At 53.1% G+C, this 23,688-nt stretch overlaps 1 protein-coding gene across 1 annotated transcript; it reads left to right on the top strand.

The window, feature by feature from the left end:
- Window positions 1-4,798: 4,798 nt before the first annotated feature.
- MFSD4A (major facilitator superfamily domain containing 4A) lies at window positions 4,799-22,705 on the top strand (the record flags this gene model as incomplete). Its single annotated transcript, XM_084301738.1, has 10 exons — window positions 4,799-5,028; window positions 10,483-10,681; window positions 10,814-11,053; window positions 15,654-15,822; window positions 17,535-17,650; window positions 18,682-18,855; window positions 20,710-20,857; window positions 21,523-21,593; window positions 21,811-21,931; window positions 22,591-22,705. The coding sequence occupies 10 exons, from the start codon at window positions 4,799-4,801 to the stop codon at window positions 22,653-22,655; spliced, it is 1,533 nt and encodes a 510-aa protein (XP_084157864.1). The 3' UTR covers window positions 22,656-22,705.
- Between the last annotated feature and the right edge of the window lie 983 nt (window positions 22,706-23,688).

The raw sequence follows: 23,688 nt of genomic DNA on the forward strand, positions 1-23,688 counted from the left end.
ACTCTCCACACACACGCTCACGCCTTTCCTGGCCCTGCCCTTTGCAGATCTATAGCAAGATTTTAAATAACAAACCTGCATTGTATCGTGGAGGCTAAGAACAAAATAAGGGGATTTTTTCCTCTCCCTTACACACGATGAAAAAAAAAATAAAAATAACAAGGCCATTTTCCCAAGCTTCTCACATTTTTTTTTCTTTGATTTTTTTTTTTTCCCATGGCTTATCTTCGGTCGGGAGCTGGGCTGGCGTAAAGCAGTAGCCCAGAGCTCCCAGGGGCTGGAAAGGCACAGGCAGGTGGGAGAATGGCACTGGGCACGAAAGCTGTGACGCCTGCTTTTTGCTCTCCTCATTGCCTGCCTTCGTCCTCTGCACCGCGCTTGTCCTCCTGCAGGAGAAGTCGACCCAAGTGGCCAGGATCCGCGTACTGTGAATGTTCTCTGGTGTGATTCATCTGCAGAATACCGATAATATATTTAACTCGTGTTGTACAAACAAAAGATGCGTTTTAAAAGAAGTGATTTTAAAGATTTATTCCAAAAGAAGCAATGATTTTTTTTTTTTTATATATAGAAAGTTTTTTCTGGAATAAATGGAGAGGTGAAAAAAGGAAAAAAAAAAAAAAAAGAATAAAGGACTGTATCCATCTATCAATCTTGTGTCTGAACATTTTATACAAAGACTTCAATTTTTGTATTTCAGACGTGACATAGACTATTTTGTGGTGTGCTCATTTTCTTGCTAAGGCTTCTATTACGGTTGTATTGTGAATGCTCCAAAGCCAAGCTTGAAAAATAAACTTTATTGAGTACAGGGGAGTTTTGTACGGGATATAATTTTTCTCTTTCTCTCTCTCTCTCTTTTTTTTTTTAGGGGAAGGGTCTGCTTTGGTTTTGGGATTCAGCTGGGTGACCCCCAATGCCTGGGGCACACATGGGTGGCAGGGGAGCTGCAGCCGAACGGCCCGGGCTGGTGCTGAGTTAACCCCAAAGGAGTTTCCCTCTATGTGACCTTTGCAGGAAGCTGAAATGCGGCACCATAGGAACTTGTGCGCAATAAGAAATGTTTCTGTTGTCCCTTATGTGGATCCTAATGCCCTAGACAAATATTGCCTAGACAAATAAGTTAATCAAATAAACCACGGGGCAGCTGTGCCCAGCCCATGGCTGCAAAGTGACTCAAGGGCAGAACCAAGGAAGGGACAAGGGAGACCTGTTTCCCACTGTTCTGGCAGCTAAAAACCCCCAAGATCAGGGCTACCCAGCACGAAAATCCCTGTGGGTATCTGCAGTAAGGAAGCTCCAGCCACCGAGGTCAGGGAGATGGGAGAGCCAGGGATGGAGCACGGGGGGGACCTGTGGGATTTTTGGGGCAAGGCCCATGGTGTGAGCCCACAGACGATGTGTGGTGGGACTGGGGAAGGGACAATGCCCCCTTTTCCCCTGAGCTGCACCTCGGGGCAGTGCCCAGCCCTCCTGACTCACACTCAGGCTGCAGCGTGGGCAGGTCCCGGTGGCAAGCTGTTTGCCAAACCAGCTCCTCCCTCGGCTCGTTCCCGAATCCCGTGGTGCCAGCTCGGGGGGAATGCGGCCGAGCAGCCACAACCACATCCTCGGCACGGCGGGGCCGGATGCGCCCAGCTGCCCCAACAGCCGGCACCGCTCCTGCCCACGGCTCCTCATCCCTTAGGGCATCCTCGTGCCTCATCAGGGCGCATGCTCCGCGGCGCTCGCTGGCGGCTCCCCAGGTCTCGTGGCATGCCTGACCACGGGGACGTGACCCTGGTGCTTGCAGGGAGGTTGGCTGCGTGTCCTTAGGGTGCAGGTGCGTTCCAGGAGGCCTGCGTGTCACCAGGTCGCAGCCTGCCCGCCCTCCTCTGCAGCAGTTTAGGCGCAGAGAAGGAGGAAGCGCGTTGATTGCAGCCGAATTGGGGTGGGCGTGTGGGATTGGTACAGGCAGGTGAGCGCTTCCTCCCTGCTGCCACTTGTAGTACCTGATCTGTAACAGCTGGGCCGAGATCTCAGGATAATGCTTGACCTAAAAGTGGAGCCAGGCTGCCAGGCTCCCCAGCTCCCCCAGCGTGTGGTGAAACTCCTGACCCTGACACGCACGAGGTGAGCACCTCCGGGTGTGCTGCCCTTCCAGCCGGATTGCTGAGCATCTGACACCACAGCCTAGGACAACTCAGCCCATCCTATGGACAGTTTGTGCTGCAGTGCAAGAAGCATCCCGTCTCTCCCCAGCAGCGTTCAGTGACTCAAGGTGTTCCCCAGAACGTCCCAAGAGAAGTGATGCTGGCACCACAACAGCAAATCTGGACAAAATCGGGTTTCTGGGTTGCTGCTCAGGCAGAGCAAAGCAGGACCGATGGTGGTAAAGAAGCAGTTGCTCCATCGGCGGAAAAATCTGTGCTGTGCCTCTTGCTGCCCCAGGAAGAGCATGTGAGCGCACAGGAAGCAGAAGGAAGGTGTTTCTCCAACGCTGCTTGGATCCGTGGAGCAGTGCCTGGCAGTGACGCTGCTGTCCGTAGGCATGCGGCTCCGCTATTTGCTCATTCATGATTTCACTTTGCAGTTTGCAGCAAGCAGAGAAATGTGGGTGTTTAACTCACTGCAAGTACAACATTGACTTCAGTTTGGAAAACAGCCTAAAGAGCCTCCTCACGAAGCTAATTCTGGTGTTGCATACACTCAGAGTCCTGTGGCTCGCATTTTTATGAGCTACCACCGAGGAGCTGGGTTTCAGTATGTGGAGCCAGAAAGATCTGTGTGTTCTTCTGCTGAGTAACCCACCTACGCTTCGGTTTTTATTTGCAAGCATATCTTGCATGATTTGTGTTATCCCTGATGAAACGGCCTGATATTCCTGGAAGCCAGCGCACCGGCGTTTACGCCACTGCTTAGCAAAGCGGGGTCAGGTGCCGTCGCTGGGACAGGGGCCGTGCTAGCATTTGTAGCCTCTGGCACTCAGATGTTGCCTTTTCATCAAGCTGGGGGTGCCGGGAATTTGCCAAGGCGGGGAGAGCGTTGCTCAGCCATTTCATAGCTGGGGAAGGCGAGGCCCAGCGAGCTGATGCTATCAAGTGATGGTGAGATAGCCGTGAAAACTGGGAGGACAGCGCATGTTGCCTGCCTGCCTGGCTGCTGCTGTAAGGCTGCTCCGTGCTGAAGATGTAGTGCGTCTGGCCAGCCATAATAGATTGGCCTCCTTGCCTGCCATCTGGCATCGCTAAAATAAAGTTTTACCAAGTTCAGAGTGGCCCAGATCAGGTCACCGTCAGCAGGAGAGATGTGGTCACGCCAGGTTTTGTAAAACCAGCGTGTTCCCAAGCTCTTCCAGGGGACTTGCAGGGTATGTGTAAAACGTGTGATGATTTATAGTACCGTAGGCTTCAAAGGAAGGCTGGAGCTTGGCCCCCTCTGCCCAGACACACCTGGAGCTGACCAGAACAGAGCCAAGGGGCGACGAGAAGCTGCAGGGAGCAGCTGCAGCCCCTTTTTGGGGGCTTGGTACCTGGTGTGAGGAAGAGAAGGATCTGCTGCATCGTGCAAGGAACCCCAGCTCCATGTACTGGAGCCCTTACCAACACTACCCTGCCACCCCCGGGGGCTTTTATCCCCACAGATGGATGGAGAAAGAGAAACCAAAGAGGTTCACAGTGAGTGGCTTTTGCTTGGGGCCCCGTGCACCAGGCACCATCCTGCTGTGGGTGCTGCTAAGGAGATGGTTATCACCTAATGACAAAACCCTCTTTCCGGCCCTGCCATTGACTCACTCGGTGTCTGTCAGCAAATGCCTTCGTTCCTTTCTGGCCCCGTTTCCCTGTGAGTGAAGCAGGATAACAACACTGCCCCGTGCCTCCAGGCAGCTGAGCTTGATTGCTCCCTGGTTTCAGGTGCTGGAGCCACACGTCTCCCTTCAGGGCAATTGGGGCTTCACCTCCCACCTGCCCCCTGCCACTGCCCACGGTTTGTTCATTTGTTTGCTGTGCTGATGGGAGAGGGCCTGATCCTGCCCTCCTTACGCCAGGAAGGCTCCTGCGGATGCCATGGATGGGGAAGAATTAGGACTCAGATGCAATTTGGATTAGCTAAACATTAAGCTATGTCCAGGTGGAAGGCAGCACCCAGGGCCCTGGAGCAGCATTCCTGAGGTCAGGGGATGGGGGAGCAGCGAGGGGGGTCCCCAGCTCGGGGTGGCACCGAAGGGGCTCAGGGCTGCAGCCAGCCCTCTGCCCTGGCTCGGCTCCAGCGATTCCGGTTTGCCTGGAAAGAGCATTCTAAAAATGGCCAGTCTTCCCCTAAAAGTAGGTGAAATATTTATAAACCCAGCCTCTAGAGGAGACCTTTTGCGTAAGCATCAGCCGCTCCGGCTTCCAAACGCACGCGCTCCCCAAAAGCCAGCTCGCTTGGAGAAGGGGCAGGGGCGACTCGGATCGCGCTGGCCGCGGTGACAAGAGGGTGGCCGAGGGACAGAGGGTGGCAGGGGGACGGCGGGTGTCAGCTCCGGGGGCCGGGACCTGGGCTGAGCGCCGAGGGATGCTCTGAGACGCGGCCACCGGGGGGCTCCGGGGGGACCCCGCTGCGCGCTGCTCGCCCGCGGGAGGCTCCGCCCGGCCCCGGGAGGAGGAGGAGGAGGACGAGGAGGAGGAAGGAGGAGGAGGAGGAGAGGGAGGAGAGGGAGGAGGCGGCGCCCGGCGGGGCTCGGCGGGCTCCGGAGGCACAGCCGCGAAGGAGGAGCGGGGCCGGGCGGCGCTGGAGCCGCATCGCCGCGGGCCGCCCCGCGCCGCCGCCCCCCAGGATGTGGTGGGACGAGCGGGTGTCGGCGAGGTTCCGCAGGAACCTGCAGCCCACCCTCACCTACTGGAGCGTCTTCTTCAGCTTCGGCCTCTGCATCGCCTTCCTGGGGCCCACGCTGCTGGACCTGCGCTGCCAGACGCAGAGCTCGCTCTCGCAGATCACCTGGGTCTTCTTCTCGCAGCAGTTCTGCCTCCTGCTCGGCAGCTGCCTCGGAGGGGTCTTCAAGAGGACGTAAGGAGCCGGGAGCCCCCCCCCTCCCCTCCGCAGCAGCCCCGGGTTGGGGGCGGCCAGCGCCGGGCCCCCCGCGCCCATCCCCAGGGCTCGCACGGCTCAGCCGGAGCGCGGAGCCTGGCGACCCCCCTGGAAAATGGTGCTGGGTGCCGGGTGCTGGGTGCCGAGGGGCAGCTGGGGGCATGGGAGGGAGGGAGGGGGCCAAGGGAGGGCCGGGGGTGTGGGCTGGGGGCTGCTCGGGGTCCTGTTTGCACACCCGTTCCCTGCCACCCGCTGCCCGTGCCCCCGAGCTCGGGACAGGGGCAGCCGCGGCGCGAAGTTACAGTGAGAACTTCCTGGAGGATGTTTCCCTTACCCGAATCGCTTATCACAAAGATAACATCGAGGGCCTGTTTTAATAACCCCGGGTCGGGAGCTGAGGCACTGCCAGCCCCCCGGCCACGGGGGCACAGCGCGATGCCAGGGGACGAGGGCAGCAGCGGGCAGCAGTGAGGTGCAGCCGAGCAGGGACTCACACCGAGCTTCTGCCCAGGATGTGTTTAAAATAAGTAATGTGCAAGGCTCAACCCTGAAGGGTGCCAAACTGGCACTAGGTCGGAGGCTTGATGACAGCTCCGCTCTCCGGAGGCTTAGCTGGTTATTTACCTTGCCGCTCATTCTCGGGGCAGTGGTGTAACGTTTCACCTCCGCGTGTGTCTCCAGACACATGTCACCTGGATAAATTTAACATGTGTAGAAAAGAATCTCACACGAGCCCTTCGCTTCTGTCAAAAGCCCGTTTAAGAATGGCTGAGTTAGGTGGCATCAGAGCACCTGTGAAGTCACCATCGTGGTGCGGGAGCTGTCCCAGCCGCCGTGCCCAGGCAGAGCCCAGAGGCTTTGTGGAGCAGCCTGGGCTGTGCTCCTGTGGGCTGTGCTAGGAGAGGAGCACGATGTGGGGGGACAGGGACAGTGTGTGGGGACCTCGCCCTGGGTCTGACACAGACCTGAGGCTGCCGGGTCGGCAGGCAGCGCTCCGTCAGCCCCGCTCTGCTGCAAGAGTGTTTGAAGCAGCGGCGGAGGAAAAGGCGGAATTGTTTCCTGTCATCAGCTTCCTACCCAAAACCTCCTGCCCCTGGCCAGCACCTCGTAAAAACCAGCTTGAGGTTTCGTGGTTGGAGGCTCCTGAACTTTTAACTCTGCAGCAGCGAGTTGGGGAGGACAGCACGTGTGCTGCTCGCTGGGGCTGCGCACCAGGACGCGCTCAGGGCTCCTTGAGCAAGGGGCTTTGCCGTGCCCACGAGCCGTGGCGAGCAGCAGCAGCGCTGCCGGGCAGGAGGGCATTTTGGGTGCTTGTGGCTTGTGAATGTACCGGGTTACTCAGAGCAGTGCAGTGGTTTGATGCGTGGGTTTGGGCAAGCATGTTACGTGTGCGGGCTCTGAGCTCCGCTCTCCTTCCCGTGCTGCCCTGCCGTGCGCTCCTGCTCCACGGGCTGGAGGACTGAGCGATCCCGGGGCAGGCAGGAGCACTGGGGTGGGCTTTGCTGGCTGGGACAGGGTCCCAGAGCCTCACCTGGCAGCAGTGCAGCTGAGCCATGGTCTGGCTACAATTAATTTCTCATGTTGAGGAACAGAGGCTTGCTTTTGGTTAAAATCCTGTTGGTCTGAGCCCTCTGCTCTGAACGACGAACGCGTGCAAGAAAGCAGCCTTGTGGCTGGGTTTAGTGGCAGAAGGGGGCAGGTGGCACCTGAATGAGGCTCTGGTTCCTCTCCACAGAGAAGCTGCTGAACACAGGGTCGTGGGCTCTGCTCTCCTGGTCCTGCTGGAGTCCTGGAGCGCTGCGAGGACAGAGCGTAACGATGGCACCGTTCCCTCCGCAACTCGCTGCGAGCTGGGATTGCCAGGACCAGCTCCAAAACTCCCTCTCCTGCTAGATTTCAAAGAAGAAAGTTTGTCATCACGAGCAGTGTACGGATGTAGCTGTTGCTTCCAGTGCTTGCAGTGGGGCCTTGGCTGTGCCCTGCGGCCCCTTGGCTGGCCGGGGAGCATGGAGCAGCCTCCCGCCTCGCTGCCGTGCACGTTGGGCAGCTCGGGCTCACAGCATGGGCTCTGCTCTCTGCTAGGTTGTGCCCGGGGATCACTGGGCTCTAATTGCAGCTCTGGCTCAGAAGAATTCAACTTTTTTGGTGAGGTACAGTGAAATTGTTCTCTCACATAGGTGGGAATAAGGTCTGGAGGTCCTGGTAGAGGTGCCGTGACCAACACAGCGTTGGGAGCAGCTGATGCCCTTCGTGAGGAGCTCTGTGCACCCATGGGTGAAGAATACCGAAGGCTTTTCTCTCCTGGCCTTCACCTTTTCCTTTTTAATCCGTTTTTACTGGGTTTCATGTTTGCATTGTAAAGCTAAAGCTGTGCTCGCCCTTTGCTGCAGTGTCACACGTGCTTGGGACAGAAGCAGCAGGTAACCGAGCACCTGTACCCCAGCTGGCTTTTTGTCATGCTGAAACCGCCTTTGTGAAAACTGAGCGTTTTTTGCTCTTGCTCCCAGTGTCAGGTCAGCCTGAGCTGACCCCGCTGGCACGAGCAGAGGAGAGGAGGGGGCTGGCGTGCCTGTTGCTGCATTGGGACCTTGTGCAGGCTCTGCCTGAAGTCGTGATCCCCACCAGGACCAGGAGGGTTGTGAGATGGGACCCTCTGACCCTTCTTTCTCTCCCCTGAACCCCGGGTGCTTGCTCACACCGCAGAGCGTCCTCTGGGAGCAGTGGCCCCGTCCCCTCCCTGCCCTTCAGACGCCCGTCCTCTGGAGGTTTCTGCTCAGACACGTGGATGGTGCGTGCAGGACGGTTCTCATGGGGGAGGAGAGCAAAGCCTTTTGTTGCTGGGAGAGCACGGAGCATGGTGGCAAGCACAGGCTCCTCGGGGGAGGCTCCTCCACCTCAGCCAGTGCTTCCCGATGGAGACTGGGGTACCTGAAGGCAGGAGTGGGATAATCCATGCCCTCTTCTTCCTCCGTGTCCTCACCTTGTCCTCTTAGGGCTTTGGAGTTTTAATGATCGGTTTTGCCAAACGGAATTAACCTGACTATCGTTTTTCTTCTTGATGTGAGGGACTTAGAAAACGCTTCCTGAGGCAGGGAAAAACATCCTGCAAGTTGGAGAGCGCCCACTGCAACAGGAGCCGTGAGCTGGGGCTCGTGTATGCTGCAAGGGGAGGAGAGGGCGAGCTTTGCTGGCAGTGGTGGAGCGTGGTGCTACATCCCCTGCAGCAGGTCAGCCCGAACCTGCTGGTGCCAGGCTGCAGATCTTCCCCCAAGGGTTGTGATGGAGCCGGGATGTGCGCTGGGTGCTCCAGGAACCCAAGAGGTCAGAAGGAACATGAAGCCCCACTTTCGCAGCCTGTATTTGGACTGAAAATCAAGATTAAACAAGCTTTAGCCCATGGCACCCGAGGACACGGGGACTGGTTCGTGATGGGCAGGGCAGCCATGGCACTGCATTAACATCAGGGTGGCTCATGAAGCCCTCTGGAAGGGCACGTTGGCTTCACATCAGCAAGGCATGGGGTTCAGACTTGCTCTGAAAAGCTGCTCCCGAAGAGGTTTGTCTCTGAAGGCATCCCCAGCTGGCTGCATGGTGCCTCCACAGGTGCTGGGCAGTGTCCCTCAAGTACCCCTGGGTGATGTGGCATGAGAAGAGGGCAATTCCTTGGTCTCAGCACTGATGCCAGAGCCAGAGAAGGAGTGGGGGAGGCATGTGCTGCCCTGGGCTGTGAGCTGCTGCTGTCTGGGGGCAGGCACGATGCTGTGATTAACGTCGTACGGCTGCAGGCAGGAATTTCTGCACTTTGGGGACCAGCGAGGTTGTCTGTGCAGTGCTTTTTAAGAATGGATTATTTGCAATTAATGTTTAACTCCAGTAATGAACGTGCTCCCTTAGCCAGGCAAACGCAGTGCTGAGGCTGCCTTGCTGGGGCTGCAGAAGAGAGGAGGCGTTTGGGGAGGTCTCGGTGCGCGTTCCTCCATCGCTCCCAGCCTCGGATTCACCAGCTGCTGGTACCTCTGCTGCTCGCCCTCCTGCTGTACCCTGTGGAGTGCTGCCTCCTCTCTCCAGGCTCGAAGCTGCTTCTCACTCACGTGCTCGCTGTTTTTTTCCTGCCTTGGCTGTGCACACCTCGCTTTGCTCCCTCCCTCCCCCAGAAATCCCCTGCTGGATCCCTGTGTTGCTGCCTGAGGAAGATGGGGAGTCACAGCTTTACAAAACGTTGGCTCGCCCAGCGTGGTCTCGCTGACGGGTGAGGGAGGTTGGGCTGGGTGAGGTGGGCTCACCGAGCCTCCGGCACCACCCAGCTTGTGCCACCAGGCCTGAGGATAAGGGACAACTGCTCTTGGACTGTTTTCCTCCTGACACTGCTGAAGTGCAGGACGTAGGAAGGCAGATTACTGAGAGTTTGCAGGTGAATGAGGGCCACGCAGAAGCACGGGTGTGATGTGTCTGAGGCTGAGCCGTCCTGGACGAGCAGCCAGGGCAGAAGGACGGGCATAGTGGTGCCCAGCTGGCTCTCGTGGCAGCTCTGCCTTGTGCCTCCCCCATGCCTTCTCCTGCCTCTTTGGGCAGAGCGTGAAGTGGCTGCAGCAAGCAGATGGCCTGGGGGAGCGAGCTGGGGGCATTTCACCTGCTGCAGACCCCAGCTGCTCGTTAGCAGCTCCTGGCAGGGAGCTGCCGGGCACTGCACGGGGCTTGGGGCAGGGCGTGGGAGCCCGGGCTGGGAGGGACGAGCTATTTACTCGCTGCTGCGACTCTGGAGTCCCATCTTTCTGCTAGCCTCAGTCGTTCCAGTGCTTCGCTGTCTGGTCCCCGTTTCCTTCCTTCCTTCCTGCCTTTGGACTTGGCAGCTCCGGAGCAGCGCGGTGCCAGCCTGGGCGCCGTTCTCTGGCTGGCGCTGGGCTCGCGGTGCAATGCACCAGCTTCCCACACCGTGCCCGTCCCTGGGGCTTCTCCCGTGGCACGAGCGGGACAGAAAGCAGCTGGCTGCAGAGGGAACGGCCGCGGTCCTGAGCTCGGCTGTGGTCCTGAGCTCTGCCCTGCTGTGCTGGGGGACAGGCGATGCTGCCAGAGCAGAGCGCAGGGCGCAGCAGGCGAATGGTGGATCCGTGCTGTTAACAAGGGAAGGTTCTTGTGTCGTCTGCCTTGAAATGTGCAGAAAAGGTTTGAAGGGAAGGTTGCTCTGCTTGAAAGCTGCCCAGAGGATCTGCCTCTGGGGGGCATCACGCTCCAGGCAGGAGATGCCATGCCCTGGGCTGGTTACGGCTGGATGTGGGGGCACAGAGGAGCCGGGTATCCCCCTGCCAGCCTGTGGGGACATCACCTGAGAATGGCTTTGCCACCAACTGATTGGGGCTGAAAACCCAAGGCGGTGCTGTGTTGTGGATGCTCCTCAAGGCACTAATTCTCTCCTGTCCCCGTTCCCTCCCTCAGGTTGGCTCAGTCGCTGTTTGCGCTCTTTGCCTCATCCCTCGCCATCTCCCTGGTCTTCGCCATCATCCCCCTGTGCCACAATGTGGTGGTCCTGGCTGTGGTCATGGCCGTGGCAGGCCTGGCCATGGGCTGCATTGACACCATCTCCAACATGCAGCTGGTAAAGATCTATCAGAAGGACTCGGCCATCTTCCTGCAGGTGAGCAGGGAGCCTGCTTCCCCCCCCCCAGGCTGTGCTTCCTCCCCCGAGGAAGAGGAGAAAGGAGCTCGGCCAGGCTCTGCACAGAGGGCCATAGCCACCAGCTCTACTTGCATGCCTCACCTCTTGCAGGCCCTTCATTTCTTCGTGGGTTTTGGAGCGCTGCTGAGCCCACTGATCGCTGACCCCTTCCTCTCGGACACCAACTGCATCCTCTCGAACGCCACGGCCAACACCTCCAGCAACCTCCCTCACATCCGCAAGTCGCTGGTCCCGCACCACCCGGGCAACCTGTCCCACTACGACCTGCCGATGAAAGGCATGGTGGTCACCCGCGTCTCCTACGCCTTCTGGATCATGGCCCTCATCAACGTGAGTGCTGCGGGGGCTGTTGGTGTGCCGGTGGTTGGGGGTTCCCGTTGGGTGGTGCCAGCGACGGAGGAGGCGAGCGGGTGGTTGTGCTGCTCAGCGGGTGCCTTGTCTGCTCTCGTTGGAAGCTGCTTGTACCTCCAGCATCCGCGTATCCAGGAGTTAAAGCAGCTCGTGATGCTCAGAGCCACAAAATCTTCCCATTGTCAGCCTGGGGTGGGGGCTGGTGGTGTGAGGAAGGCACGGCAGGAGGGCGATTCGCAGCCTCTGTATTTGTAGGAAAATGCCCACCAAAGGACGGGGTTACTGGGGCAGTGGCTCCCCTGGTGGCAGCAGCAGCCCTGTGAGCGTGCGTTCAATTGCCCGTGTCGATCCGGAGCGATAAGGGCAGCGGGTGCTGGTGCAGCCCCGAGTGCTGCTGGTGGTGCCTGGATTGATGCTGAGGGTGTAGAAATCCAGAGCGCCCAGCTGGGTTTCTGTGTACACGGTGCCATGTTTAGTGCAATTCCTTCATGTTTCTTTTTTTTTTCCCCAAACAACTACAAGGACAGTTTTTAGGGGAAGGCACTGTGGCTGCTCGCTGCCCCCAGCTGTGCAGGTTTGCATTTTGGCAGAAGGGTGATGGTTAAAGATGTGCTCTCCCCACTCCAGGCTGGCGAGCAGCCCTGGATCCTCCACTGCTTCATCTGTGCTAGGCAAAGGGCACAGGTTCTGTCTGCTCATGGTCTGCCCGTTAGGTGATAAACTAAAACCCCAGTGCACCTATTCCAGCGGTGCTCATCGCTGACGTGAGCAGAGCAGTCAGCCCAAATACCTGGGCAGGTGCTGAAATGAGTTCCCCTGCAGAAGTACCGAGGACGATGTTCTCTGCCTAGGAGAAGGCTGTTGTAATTACCTCTGACTCTGTGTATGCCATGGGAAATGTGCTTTTAATTACACCAGAGCATTATCTATTTTGCCAGTCTATCTTGGGCAAGCTAATTTAGTTTCAAAGGCAGTGCTTAATATCTGCCTTGAATGCAGCTCACATCCGACACCCAGAGCCTGTTCCCACCACTGGCCCCTGGACATTTTGCTGCTGTTGCTGCCCGTGGGAGCACGATGAGACCCCGGGCTGAGTCCCTCTGCACCCAGCAGCTGGTGTGGGCAGGCCACGAGCTGGGTTTGAGCATCACTGCGAGCCCAAGCGCTGTCGGTGCGGGTTGTGTGCGCACGCAGCGAGCGGGACCCCTGGGGAGGCAGCGGGAGGCAGCAGGATGCTGCTGGGCTCCTGGGCTGAGGATTAGGTAATGAAGACAAGGGGAGCTGGGGAGTCAGACACGCGTTGTGCACACAGCTCCGGTGTGTCTCCTTACCAAGCAGAGCCGTTATTGTCTTCTCCAAAGCCTCGCAGAGGGAGCTGCCTCGATTCCTTATTTAAACGGGGTAACCCAGCCCGCTGGCTGGAGGTAGTGTGGGCAGCTGCGCTCCAGAACCGACCCTTTAAGGTGTAAATGTCAGAGAAAGGAGACGGAACTGAAAACCCCAGGGAAGGGGATGAAATGAGTAAGCTGTAGAAATGGAAACCAGAACCAGCAACTTTTTTTTTTTTTTTTTAATGGTCAAAACCCCAATTCCGTGCCAGTTCTGAGGGCTGTGTGTATTCTGACAGGACAGCTGAAATGATTCATTTCGATTTCTTGCTTTGTTTAAAGTTGAAATGTCTCAATTTGGCTTTGGCATGAACACAAAGTGTAAAGCCGATGGAATAGTTGGTTCAGTGTTCTTGAAGCAAAATGTTTTTGCTTTGGTAGAATTAAATGGTTCAGCATTATCAAAATGAAGTGCTTGGATGACTCACAGCCAAAATTTTTCATTCTAAGAGAAAATTTTGGCTTTTTATCTAGATTTGGAACAAAAACACGTTTTAAAATTCAGTTTCCCACAGAACGGAAATTTCATCATCCTGCCCGTTCCAAGGGGCTGGAAATCAGGAAAATGTTCCTCCGAGAGGGACGTGTTTGTCCGGAAGGTGGTTTCCCAGGGGAAGTGCAGGGCGCTCCATTGTGCTTAGGTTGCTTAAAAGTAGCTTGGACACGATGGCAGGGAACAACCCCATGCTCCTGGTGGGGGGGGGAAGACTGAAATAGAAACTGGAGGGCAGGAGCCTGGAGTTATACTCACACTTAACGAGTTGTTGCATCACGCAGTTGAGTTTATAATGACAATTAAAAACTACACGGGGCCGGGGGTGACGTTCCCAGCAGGTCAGAGCTGGGGCTGGAGAGGTGGCTACAGGCAGTGGGGCTCTCTCTGGGCATTTTGCCTTCCACCCCGTGCAGGCTCCCAGCTCGATGTTCCCTCTGTGAACTGGGCTCATCCTCACTGCTCCACCTCCAGCTGGTGCACATGGAGCTGCAGGAGCTGGTGGTGTGGAAGGGACGGTCGTCGAGCTGTCCTGGGGCACGGGGTAGGCTGCACCTGCGGTGTGGCTCTGTTCCTTTGCCGGTTGAAGTGTGCCCTGGCAGGGCTCCGCTGTTTGCCTCTGTTTGCTCCTCTCCACCTGCCTGTGGAACAAGCAAAGTGCTTTTGCGGACGCCCCGTCCCCTGCGCGCACCCTGGATTGATGGCTGGGCTCTCCCGCGGGGCTGCTGGTCACGGGTGACCGTCCCCAGCTGCCCTGCCAGCAGGTTGATGTGTGGGACACAGCCCTGGCTCGGGATGGGGCCCTGGAAACCTGCTTGCTCCTGAGCTTTCCTTTCCTTTCCTTTCTTCCCTGAGCTCGCTTTGGTGTGGTGGTGGGCGAGGGCTGCGCTTGATGGCAAGTGAGAGCCCAGGTTTGGGGCATTTCCTACCAGGAACAGCCAGCGCTGGTGAGCCATCAGCAACCAGTTCGTGTCTTGATGGAGTTGGGACTTGTGCACCCAAGGCACTGCCAGCTTTGAGGTGGTACTGCCTGGATAAAGAGGAAGGGGACCTGCTTACTTTGGGGTTGCAGGAGCAGGGCCGTGCCCGTGGTCCCACTGGGAACCACCATGGCCCTTTGCATAGGCACTGAGCGCTCCTTAAGTGCCCGGAGCCGTTATCTATCTGGCCAGTCCCTCTGTGTGGTGTGTTTTTGTTTTTTTTTTTTGTTTTTTTTTGCAAAATCTGCAGTTTAGAAGAATAAAAATCTGGTCCTGACCTCCGGAAGGATTAGAACTATCAAGCAAATGCGTTTTTCTTCCATGGGACCGAACTAACTGTTCCTATTCCCATTGTTCCCAGAACAATGAAGTCCTCATAAATGAATTCATGCAAGAGAGGCGGGTGTGGGGGGGAATTCTCCATACATTTAAATAGTGCCACGAGCCAACAAAAGGCAGGAAATTTGGAGCTAGAGCTCACACTTGCTCACAGACATGTAGAAAACAAGAGCTCAATGGCTGGAGAGTGAGCTGTCACTTAGGATTTCCTGGCTTTCTCCCCCAGTGTGTTGCAGAATAAACACCGCTTGGTTGCAGCAGGAGGAGGAGAAGGGAGGGCTGGCCAGGGGCAGACCCAGCTTCATTTACTTCCCTCTATTTTCTCTCCCCCTCCTCCTAAAAATAAAAAAAGATCCAAGTCCCTCTGGGCTTGCAGGCACCATCGAGTCGTGGGTGTGTGCAGGATGCAGGCTCGTCCCTGGGCACGAGGCAGTGAGGGAGCGTGGTGCTGGGGGGTCCCGATGCTGCTGTGCGATGGATCCAGCGGGCAGGTGCAAGCCTGAGGTCCCCCTCTTTTGTCCCCACGTGTGCAGCACTGGGCAGAAAGCCCTGACTGCAGGGAAAGGTGCTGGTGGGGCCCAGCACCCATGCAGTGGGGACCCTGGAGTGTGGGTGACTCTCAGGCAGCTGTGGCCAAGAGGGCAGGGGCTAGAGGAGCAGCGTGGTTGCTCTTGGTCCCAGGTCCCTCAGCAGAGGCTGTGCTGAGGGGTTTGTTTGGGGCTGCTTGGCTGCAGCAGGGCCGTGCCTGTTGGCCTGCGAATCACGAGCTCGTCTCTTACGAGATGCTGAGCAACCCCTGCTAATGGCTGGACAAAGCAGGTCGTGGAGCAGCTTGTGCATTCCTCACAAAGCGTTTCAGCCAAAGGTCTCCCGTTCAAACTGCTCTGCTCTCCACAAGGAAAAAAAAAAAAAGCTACTTTATTATTATTCTTTTTGCAGAAGTAGACGCATGCTTGGAAACCAGAACGTTTTGGTTTCAAAGGGTTGGTACAGGCTTCAGGAGGTGTGTATCGGGTGCCGTCTGGTCCAGTGCTCCTGTCCCCCAACCCAGGTGAATGGTCCCAGCCCTACCAGGGCCCACGCACCCAGATTGTCTGGATTGAGAATCTTCTCAGATTGATGCCTTTTTTTTTTTTAGTGTGTTTCACTAACAAGCCTCAGTCCTTCCTGCAGTGGCTCCTTACCCCTTTGCCAGCTTCTGCCCTTGCCCTGAGGTTAGGGCAGCATGAGGTTGCTCTCAGAGGGAGATTAACTCACCAATATCCATTGTAGGTGCTGAATCCAGCTTCCTAAAAGTCCCTCGTGAGTGGGGAACTGGCCTGTGCTCTGTGTGGGATGTGTGCAGTGCTTACCTGCCCCTCTCTGCTCCTCCTCCACAGCTGCCAGTCCCCATCGCAGTGTTCTTCTTGCTCTACAAAGAGCGGATGGTGCCGTGCTTCAACAGCAGCAGCCATCCGCTGCTGTCAGCAGACGAGCTGGCGATGGAAACACGACCTACGGTGAAGGACGAACTCGCTACCTCTGTGCAGAGACCCCACGCAGCAGGAGGTGAGCTGGAGGCACCTCTCTTAACGGGTCTGGGGGATGGGTGGTGAGCTGGGGGGGAAAAAAAAGAAAAAAGATGAATTTCAGAATGTCTCCATTGAGTTTAACAAGTGAGCTTAATTGCTATTGTCTAAGGAGAAAACTTTCCAAAACATACAAGTGAGTGTAATCCAAAAGTACCCAAACAATCCTGTTTGGTGCCCAATTGCCCTCAGATTTGTTGGGACCGTAACCCCTGAGCAGAGGTTAGTATGCTGCCACTGGGATCCCAGGCTGCTTTCCTGCAAGCTCCCCGAAATTAATCCTGGGCTCTCAAGGTTTTTTTAAGCACACGTGAAAGTTGTGCCCCTTTGTTTCCTTCTGGTTTGCAGTCAGGTTTTGAGCTGGCTCCTCTGACGGTTCAGCATAAAAGTGGCAATCGTTCTGCAGAAAGCTGATTTTTTTTTTTTTTTAATAGATCTGAAAGGAATAAGGATAGTGCCCTTTTTTGAGGCGAAAAGTTAAATTCCAGCAATAGTTTGAACTTGTGACTACACCCCGTTTTGTGGACAATAGTAGCATTGTTCTTTGCTACCCAAGAGAAACATATCAAAGTCAATTCTCCAGCTAGTGAATCTCGGAAGTAATCACGTTTTAGGGCTATGAGAGGAGCGTTGTTACAGAAGAGATGGCTTTACCTTAACAATTAAATTTTAGGGAAAACTTGGAAGCAGATGCAGTTAGAGATGTGGTGAGGTGCTGCAGAGAATGATTCGTAACTGTGTCTAGCGGTGTGGGTTCTCTGGTGTCTAGTAAGGCTGTGTTCATCTAATAGCATTTCCCTTAGCTGAGACACTGAGGGCTTCTTTCCTCAGCCCAGCTGCCCGTTTTCATACAACCCACTGGAGCCTCATGGTCATCAAATCTCCATCCTTCTCTTAAACGCCTTTGGGATGAATCCTTAGAGAAGCTGGGAGGCTATTTGGCTGACTACTGTGATCTTTGGCAGGCACGTCTGTGCTGGCAAAATCCCTCCTTCCCCATAGAAGCAGTGAGAATTTCATCTTTGCCTGTGCAGGAACAATCATCTCACCTGCTCCGGGCTCCGAGTGCAGTTAGGTTAAGGCTGGTGCTTTGCACTCCCTGCAGTGTGATGAGGTGGTGTGGCAGGGGCCAGTCGGCTGTGCCTGGGGTCCCGGTCCCCAGCAGGCTCGAGCACATTCTTGTTCTGCTGTCGACTCAGAGGAAGCGACACCAGCTTGTGTGTTTATCACCCTCTTTCCCAGAGCTGGCTTGTTTGGTTAAATATTGTTTAGCTGAAGAATGTGAGCTGTCCTGGGCAGGGCTCGTCCGTGTGGCTGTGAGGGACGCTGAACACGAGTGCTGGGGCTGAATGGGCTTGTTTCTTTTGACTGTACGAGTGGGGCCAGCAAAGTGGAGCTCAGGAATGGGAAGAAGAGCCTAAGCAGCTCCTGAGAGATAAGCAGCAAGTATCTTGGAGAGCTAGGATCCCGGTCTGTGGATAGCAGCCTCAAAGCATGTCTTCCTTCTGAAGTTTTCTAGGTAGGTACAGAAAGCCGTGCTGGCAGAGGTCAGCAGTGTTCCACGTTGTTCACAGTCCTCTCCGCGTCTCTGTCCTGCAGCCGAGCGCAAAACAAATCCCCATTGCGGGCTGGCAACCACCCAGCCCCAGGGGGACGTTCCAGCTAAGTTTGCTTTGCATTGTTTTTCACCAGGTCATGATGACTTATTTAGCTGCTGCCAAAGCAAAAACTTCAGAGGGGCTTCTTACACCTACTTCGCAGTCCACATCACTGGGGCTCTTGTTCTCTTCATGACTGATGGGATTGTGGTGAGTTCAGCTGATAGAGGGCTCTTGTCTGACCAAAGCTACATGGCTTTCTTCCTTCCAAATCACTTAAAACAGCCCAAACCCAGAGACAACCACATGTCCTTCATGTGCAGCAGGCCGGACCTGAGGGTCTGCCTGTGCAGCAGTCTGGCTCCCAGGGTAGCTCATTAAAAGCTAATCAGTCTGGCTGGTACCTGCCCTGCTTCTTGGGAGGGTTGTGTGATTTCTCTAAGGCTCTACGGTGCTGCAGCTGGATTGCTACTGCTGCTAACCTAGCCAGTTTAGAGCTGGAGGTGTGGCGTTGTCTGCTTGTGAGCAGCGGAGGTCTCTTCTCATTTCAGCCAGGGCGCAAGCACAGCTTTGTTTTATGTCACAAGAAACGGTGGTTCTTTGTTTGACGGGTCTCCTGAGCCCACAAAATCCAAGAGGAGAGCATGCATGGGGTCCCTGTAGCGGCCTGACGGCATGTCCCTCACCAGCGCAGGCACAGCGGGTTTGCTGTACGTAGCACTTCTGTCCAGAGGAGGAAGACTCACTCTTGGCTGGCTGTTGTTCCTTTTCTTTCAACAGTTTTGTCTCCGTCCACTCAGGGTAAAAACGCTGCTGGGTCTCACTAAGGTGTGAAACAGGAGTGGGGTTACACGAAGCAGCTGTCAGACGCTGGAACTTTCTAGGGCCTCCATCTTCAAGGCTGACTGAGTCTGGGTTCTTACGAGGAGAGGTATTAGGAACGTGAAGGTCCAAGACAGCCTTTAGGGAAGAAAGCATCTGTATAGATAAGAGCTTAGTAAGTATTTTACCTAGCTGTTAAGTCTTGCCCTTTTAGGAGCGCTTAAGCCCTGTGTTCTCCTCCTGGTGGAAGCTTGTCTCCAGCTGCCAACTCTTAGGAACGAGGTTCACTGAGGTTCGATAGCAAATCCATAGGTGGGCTCCTGCACAGTCACAAGCGTGAATACTTGAGGGACAGGATGAAGCTGCAAAGCCTGTAAATCACCACGTCGATGTGACATGCTGTTTTGTTTTTCCCACAGGGAGAGTACTCGGGCTTCATTTACAGCTATGCGGTGGAAGAGCCTCTCTCTGTGGTCCATAAAGTGGCTGGCTACTTGCCCAGCCTCTTCTGGGGATTCATCACACTGGGCAGACTCATTTCTATTCCCGTGTCCTACCGAATGAAGCCAGCGACTATGGTCTTCATCAATGTGGTAAGGCTATTTTTACCATGTCTCTGCTCTGCTTGCCTCCAAGGTGCTCCTTTTGGTTTTGGTGAGCAGAGCTGCAGCGATTCTCAGGGCATACCTCGGCCAGATTTGCACCAGGCAGTCTGCCTAGCACACATGAGCTGCGTTAATCTTCCTCTGCAACCCTCTCTGTGTTTGCAGCTGACAGATATAGGAGGTAGCTAGGACTTACAACTTGATTGTACTGCTTTTTCTTGAGCTTGCTCCTCAGTTAATCTAATGCCAGATTTCTGAGAGCACCTAGTAAAGTGTCTGCCAACTTTATTTACTTTGCACATTATCTTCTCTGGCATCTACACGGAAATTAATGCTTGTGTTAGCCATGGGAAAGGGAAGGAAGTAAATCTACTAGTTCAGTAAATTCTCTGCTTAGATTGTAGCAGCTATGAAATAAATCAAGTTAATGTTAGTTTGCTTAAATTAAAATATATTCGTTTGAAAAAAGGGGAAGGAAGCCTGTAAAGGATATATAACAAAGATGTATAGAAGGATGTGATAGACAACAGCACAGGAGCTGGTTCCATTTCCCCATCATGTTATTGATTTTTTTTGTTTGTTTTTTTTAAAAAAGATGGCAATTAATTTACAATTTATTTAAACCAGAATTTATTTTCATAGCAAGTCTTACAGTAATATTGTGAGGTGGTGAGAGAAGAGGGGTGACAGTACACATGGGGATGTTTTGAAGGCCAAGGTCTGTTGCAGACAGGCCACAGGTGAGGAAGCTTGCTTGGCACCTTGTTGCTGGTCACTTTAAAACCGAATTTTAGATATCAACGGTTGCAGCCAAATTAATTGCAATTATTTTAAAAATGAGTATAATTCCTTCCTATTTCAGAACACAGTCACTAGTTGCATGGGAGCAGGGAAAGCTCAGCCCCAGCAGCTCTAGATCAGATAGCTGGTGTGAGCAGTCCTATGTATCTGCTTAATTACTTCTCTTAATTGCATGACTGCTCTATTAAACCCAAGGACAGGATTTAGTTTTTTAGCAGCTGCTCATATTTGCAGAGAGAAGAGCATCCAACCCTTAACAGAAGCCTTCTCACTTCCCTTTAAAGGCAGCAGTAGTAGTATCATCCAAGGACAAAAATTGGCTTGACTAACACTTGATGCTGTGCTTGCTGGTAAGTGCTGCTCTGTGTAGTACGACAGAGCAGCTCTTGGCAGTCGTTCCAGCATTATAGCAAACTGCAGTTGGAATTCATTTTCTTTACAATCCAAATTGCTCTTGTGTATATGTGCACACACCCCTAATTAGGGCCTGAACGATTAAGAAACATAACTTGAGTTGGTATTGCAGAGCTCCCTCTGCTGACTCTTTGCCATGGCTAACTGCATCTTGGATGTTTTTGCCATTACTTGTACACTAAAGCAAGCCAGAAGCGAGGGCAAGTTTGTTTAAATTTATTTGGCTCTGCTTGTTAGGGGTAGGGTTGTGAACAGTTATTGAGAGCAAGCGAATGCTTTCGCCTGCTGAGTAAGACTTATTAATGATTGAAACATATTTATATTATGGAGGTAGCAGTGCTGTTGTATTTAAAGCCAGAGAAGTATTTTTCAAGACATGATCTTAACTCTCTACCTAATGAAGTCAAGACAGATAAATTAGATATATTCATTTTAAGTCCCATTAGAAAAAGAACCAAATTCTGCACTGTAAAGATAGATGGATTTTAATTTGACTTGTTACTTCATTTTTTTTTAGACTGTGAAAATGTAGTTGATGTTGTATTTTGCTGGGGGAAAAAGAGAAAAGCTAGAGTTACTGTAACTCAGCATTTACCTTCCTGCTGACTCTGTGTTTGTTGTCCACAGGTTGGAGTCCTGATAACCTTCCTCCTGCTCCTGATTTTCTCCTACAGTGTTGTCTTCTTGTTTGTGGGAACAGCATCTCTGGGTCTGTTTCTCAGCAGCACTTTCCCCAGCATGCTTGCCTACACTGAGGACATCCTGCAGTACAAAGGTAAGCAGGGATTTGGGCACGCCTGGCAGACTCTGAAAGTAGGCAGGTGTTCAAGGCTAGAGCTCAGACACCATCACACCTAGCAAATCCCCTTCCCTCTTCAGGGATGCTTAGGAGGACTGGAAGAAAGATCTGCTACTAAATACAATTTTCATTCAAGCTTGTAATTGGAAAACCCGACTGCACAAATCCCAGATTCACTGTACTAATAACTTCTACAGGCAGGGATCCAGACTGGTGCTTAGTTTCCTGCAGCTTTAGAGCTCTCAGGGACTGACGAGGGTTTCTGTTCTGACAGCATCATCCAGGTTATCAGTGAACTGAAAATCCTGGTTTGGCCAGCTTTTATAGGAGGTCTCTGCCAACCTTAGTCTCTGGGACAGCGATACAGAAAAATGAGTTTTTTTCAGCAAAAAGCAGCAGCACCTCTGCTGACAGAGACAAGTTACAGAACAGGAGATGGTTTTTGCCTTAAACTTTTACCTTTCTGTACTACCCACATTTTAGCAGAGTGATTCTCAACATTAGATGGAAACATCCATCAAGTGTTTGTAAATCTTGTACAGAGAGATCTGTGAAGGAGCAGTTTAAAGAAGTTACCAGCCTGGTCCTGGTGGCTGAATCATCTGTTCTCTGGCAGTATCTCTCACACTGTTTCTTTGCAGGCTGTGCCACGACTGTGCTAGTGACTGGAGCTGGAATTGGAGAGATGGTACTGCAGTTACTGGTGGGATCGGTAAGTGTTGGCAAAGGAAAAAGACAGGGCATGCCAAAAACTGAGTGGAACTTTTAAATAGAAACCTTAGTCTCGGTTTTGGACAGTAGCTGTGGGGAAAAGCACTGGTTTACATTTGAGTTATTGAAAAGTAAAGCTCTCACTAATTGCTAATTAGGTATTTGAGTGCTATGATGACGCGTCTGTTCCTTTTTTCTTTTTTCCCCTCCAATTGCAGATTATACATGATCAGGGCAGCTACAGTTTCCTGGTCTGTGGAATGATCTTTGGAGGCTTGGCCTTTACCTTCTACGCTTTCCTCTTGTTTTTCCACAGGATGTACCCCAAGCCCCCGTCAGGTAAGAAAGCGCCAGCGCTAAGCCCTGCTTTATAATGAGAGGAAGAGTGGCATATGCATCAATACATAACCAGGGTGCAGCACTTCAGCAAAATGCAAGGAAATGTTTATTTTACTGCTGCTTCCTGCCCCTTCTTCCTGCTTTGACTTGCCCACAAAGCCTTGGCAGCCACAGCTCAGAATTTGCTTTCTTTTCTGTTGGAGAAGCAAGGGAAAAAACTAGGAATGGTCTGTGGATATCACAGAGGAAGCTTAAACCAAATCGGCTGCCAGCTGTACTAGCACTGCATGCTATGGCTGAGCTAGCAGGAGTAAGCCCTGCTAGCACAGGCTTCCCAAGGCTGTTTCTTGGCTAAAACCCAGGGAACGATTGGGTCTGCCCTCCAAAACAGCTGTCAGGCTCTTGAGAAAAGCCTCACCGATGAAAGATTTTTCTTACCTGTTGCGCCAGTCTATGCACACTTTTTTCCTTTTCAAGCACCTTTTACAGAAGGGGCACTGTGTGACAGGCGAATAACTGGTTCAGGTTACTGGAGATTGAGGCCTTTCTTCTGTGACCACCAAAGCAAAAAGCTAGTGGGGTGGGTGATAGAAGAGCAACATCCAGGCAGAGACCTCATGCACGTTCACTTAAATGTCTGTCTAATGTCAATTTTGCAGATATGGATGCTGCCTCACCTGACAAACCAGCAGTAATGGATGACACTGGACAGTATCAGCGCTAAAGAAGTGGCCGTGCCCTAGACAAGCAATAAAACAGCACACAATTAAGCAGTACTATTAAGGATGATTTCACACTTAATGACTAAATCACGCAAGTTTTCTGCAATCAAAAGCACATTAGTTTGGGTAAGTCAGAATCAAGGAAACGTCCTAATACACCATGGGAAGCTAAGCACAAGTTGCCCGTACCACATGTACCAAAAAGACTATAAACAGCAGACTTACCCTGTACCTGAAAGGCTACAGCAGTAGGGGAGGGATGATGGAGAACAATTAGTCCTGCAAATGAGCTTTCCTTACTGATTCAGGATGAAAGGTGGAGGCGAACAATTTGTTCCGTATGTAAGACTTTGAAATTCTTCTGGCTTAAGTCATTGACCTCGACAGGTTTTTTTCTTTTTTTTCGGTCTGTAAAGTACAGGAACCCTTACAATTTACAGCACAATACTGGTTTTGAACTATTTTTTGGTGCAACACAGGAGTGTATGTGATCTCCGTGAATACTTCCAAATGGGAAAAATTATGCTATTGGTAGAACCCACCAAGTGCACAGTGGTAGCAGGCTCTATCTATATTTGCACAGTTGATTCTTGTATATTACACAGTATCAGATGTTCACGAAGACAGTGTCTTATTCAGCATGCTAGGGCCTCTTGATTATTAAAATCATTAGCTTTCTTTTTTAGAGACGAGAATGAGTTGTGATGTTTTGTTTTGCTTTAAGTCATTATGTTAGCTGCTACAGTTGCAGTGTCTTTTAGGGCAGTTTTATTTCTAGCTTCCAGTTGAAGCTTAAACAGAGGTATTTTGGAGCCAGCCTCCAGCTGCTTAATCTGTGCAATACTTATTGTAACAGGACAGGTGCCTTCTGTAAGGTACTCTTATAACCCACGCATGGCCTATTACAAGCTACGAAGAAAGGACTGGCTTTAGAATGTAAAGCTACATGCATCTATTTCTTCAGTGAGTGATTGGACATGTACTTTTTGCTTTAACTGCTGTATGTGGATGTACATATGTACGTGTGTATATAAA

The sequence above is a fragment of the Netta rufina genome, assembly GCF_964035555.1.
Source record: "Netta rufina genome assembly, chromosome: 26".
NCBI lineage: Eukaryota > Metazoa > Chordata > Aves > Anseriformes > Anatidae > Netta > Netta rufina.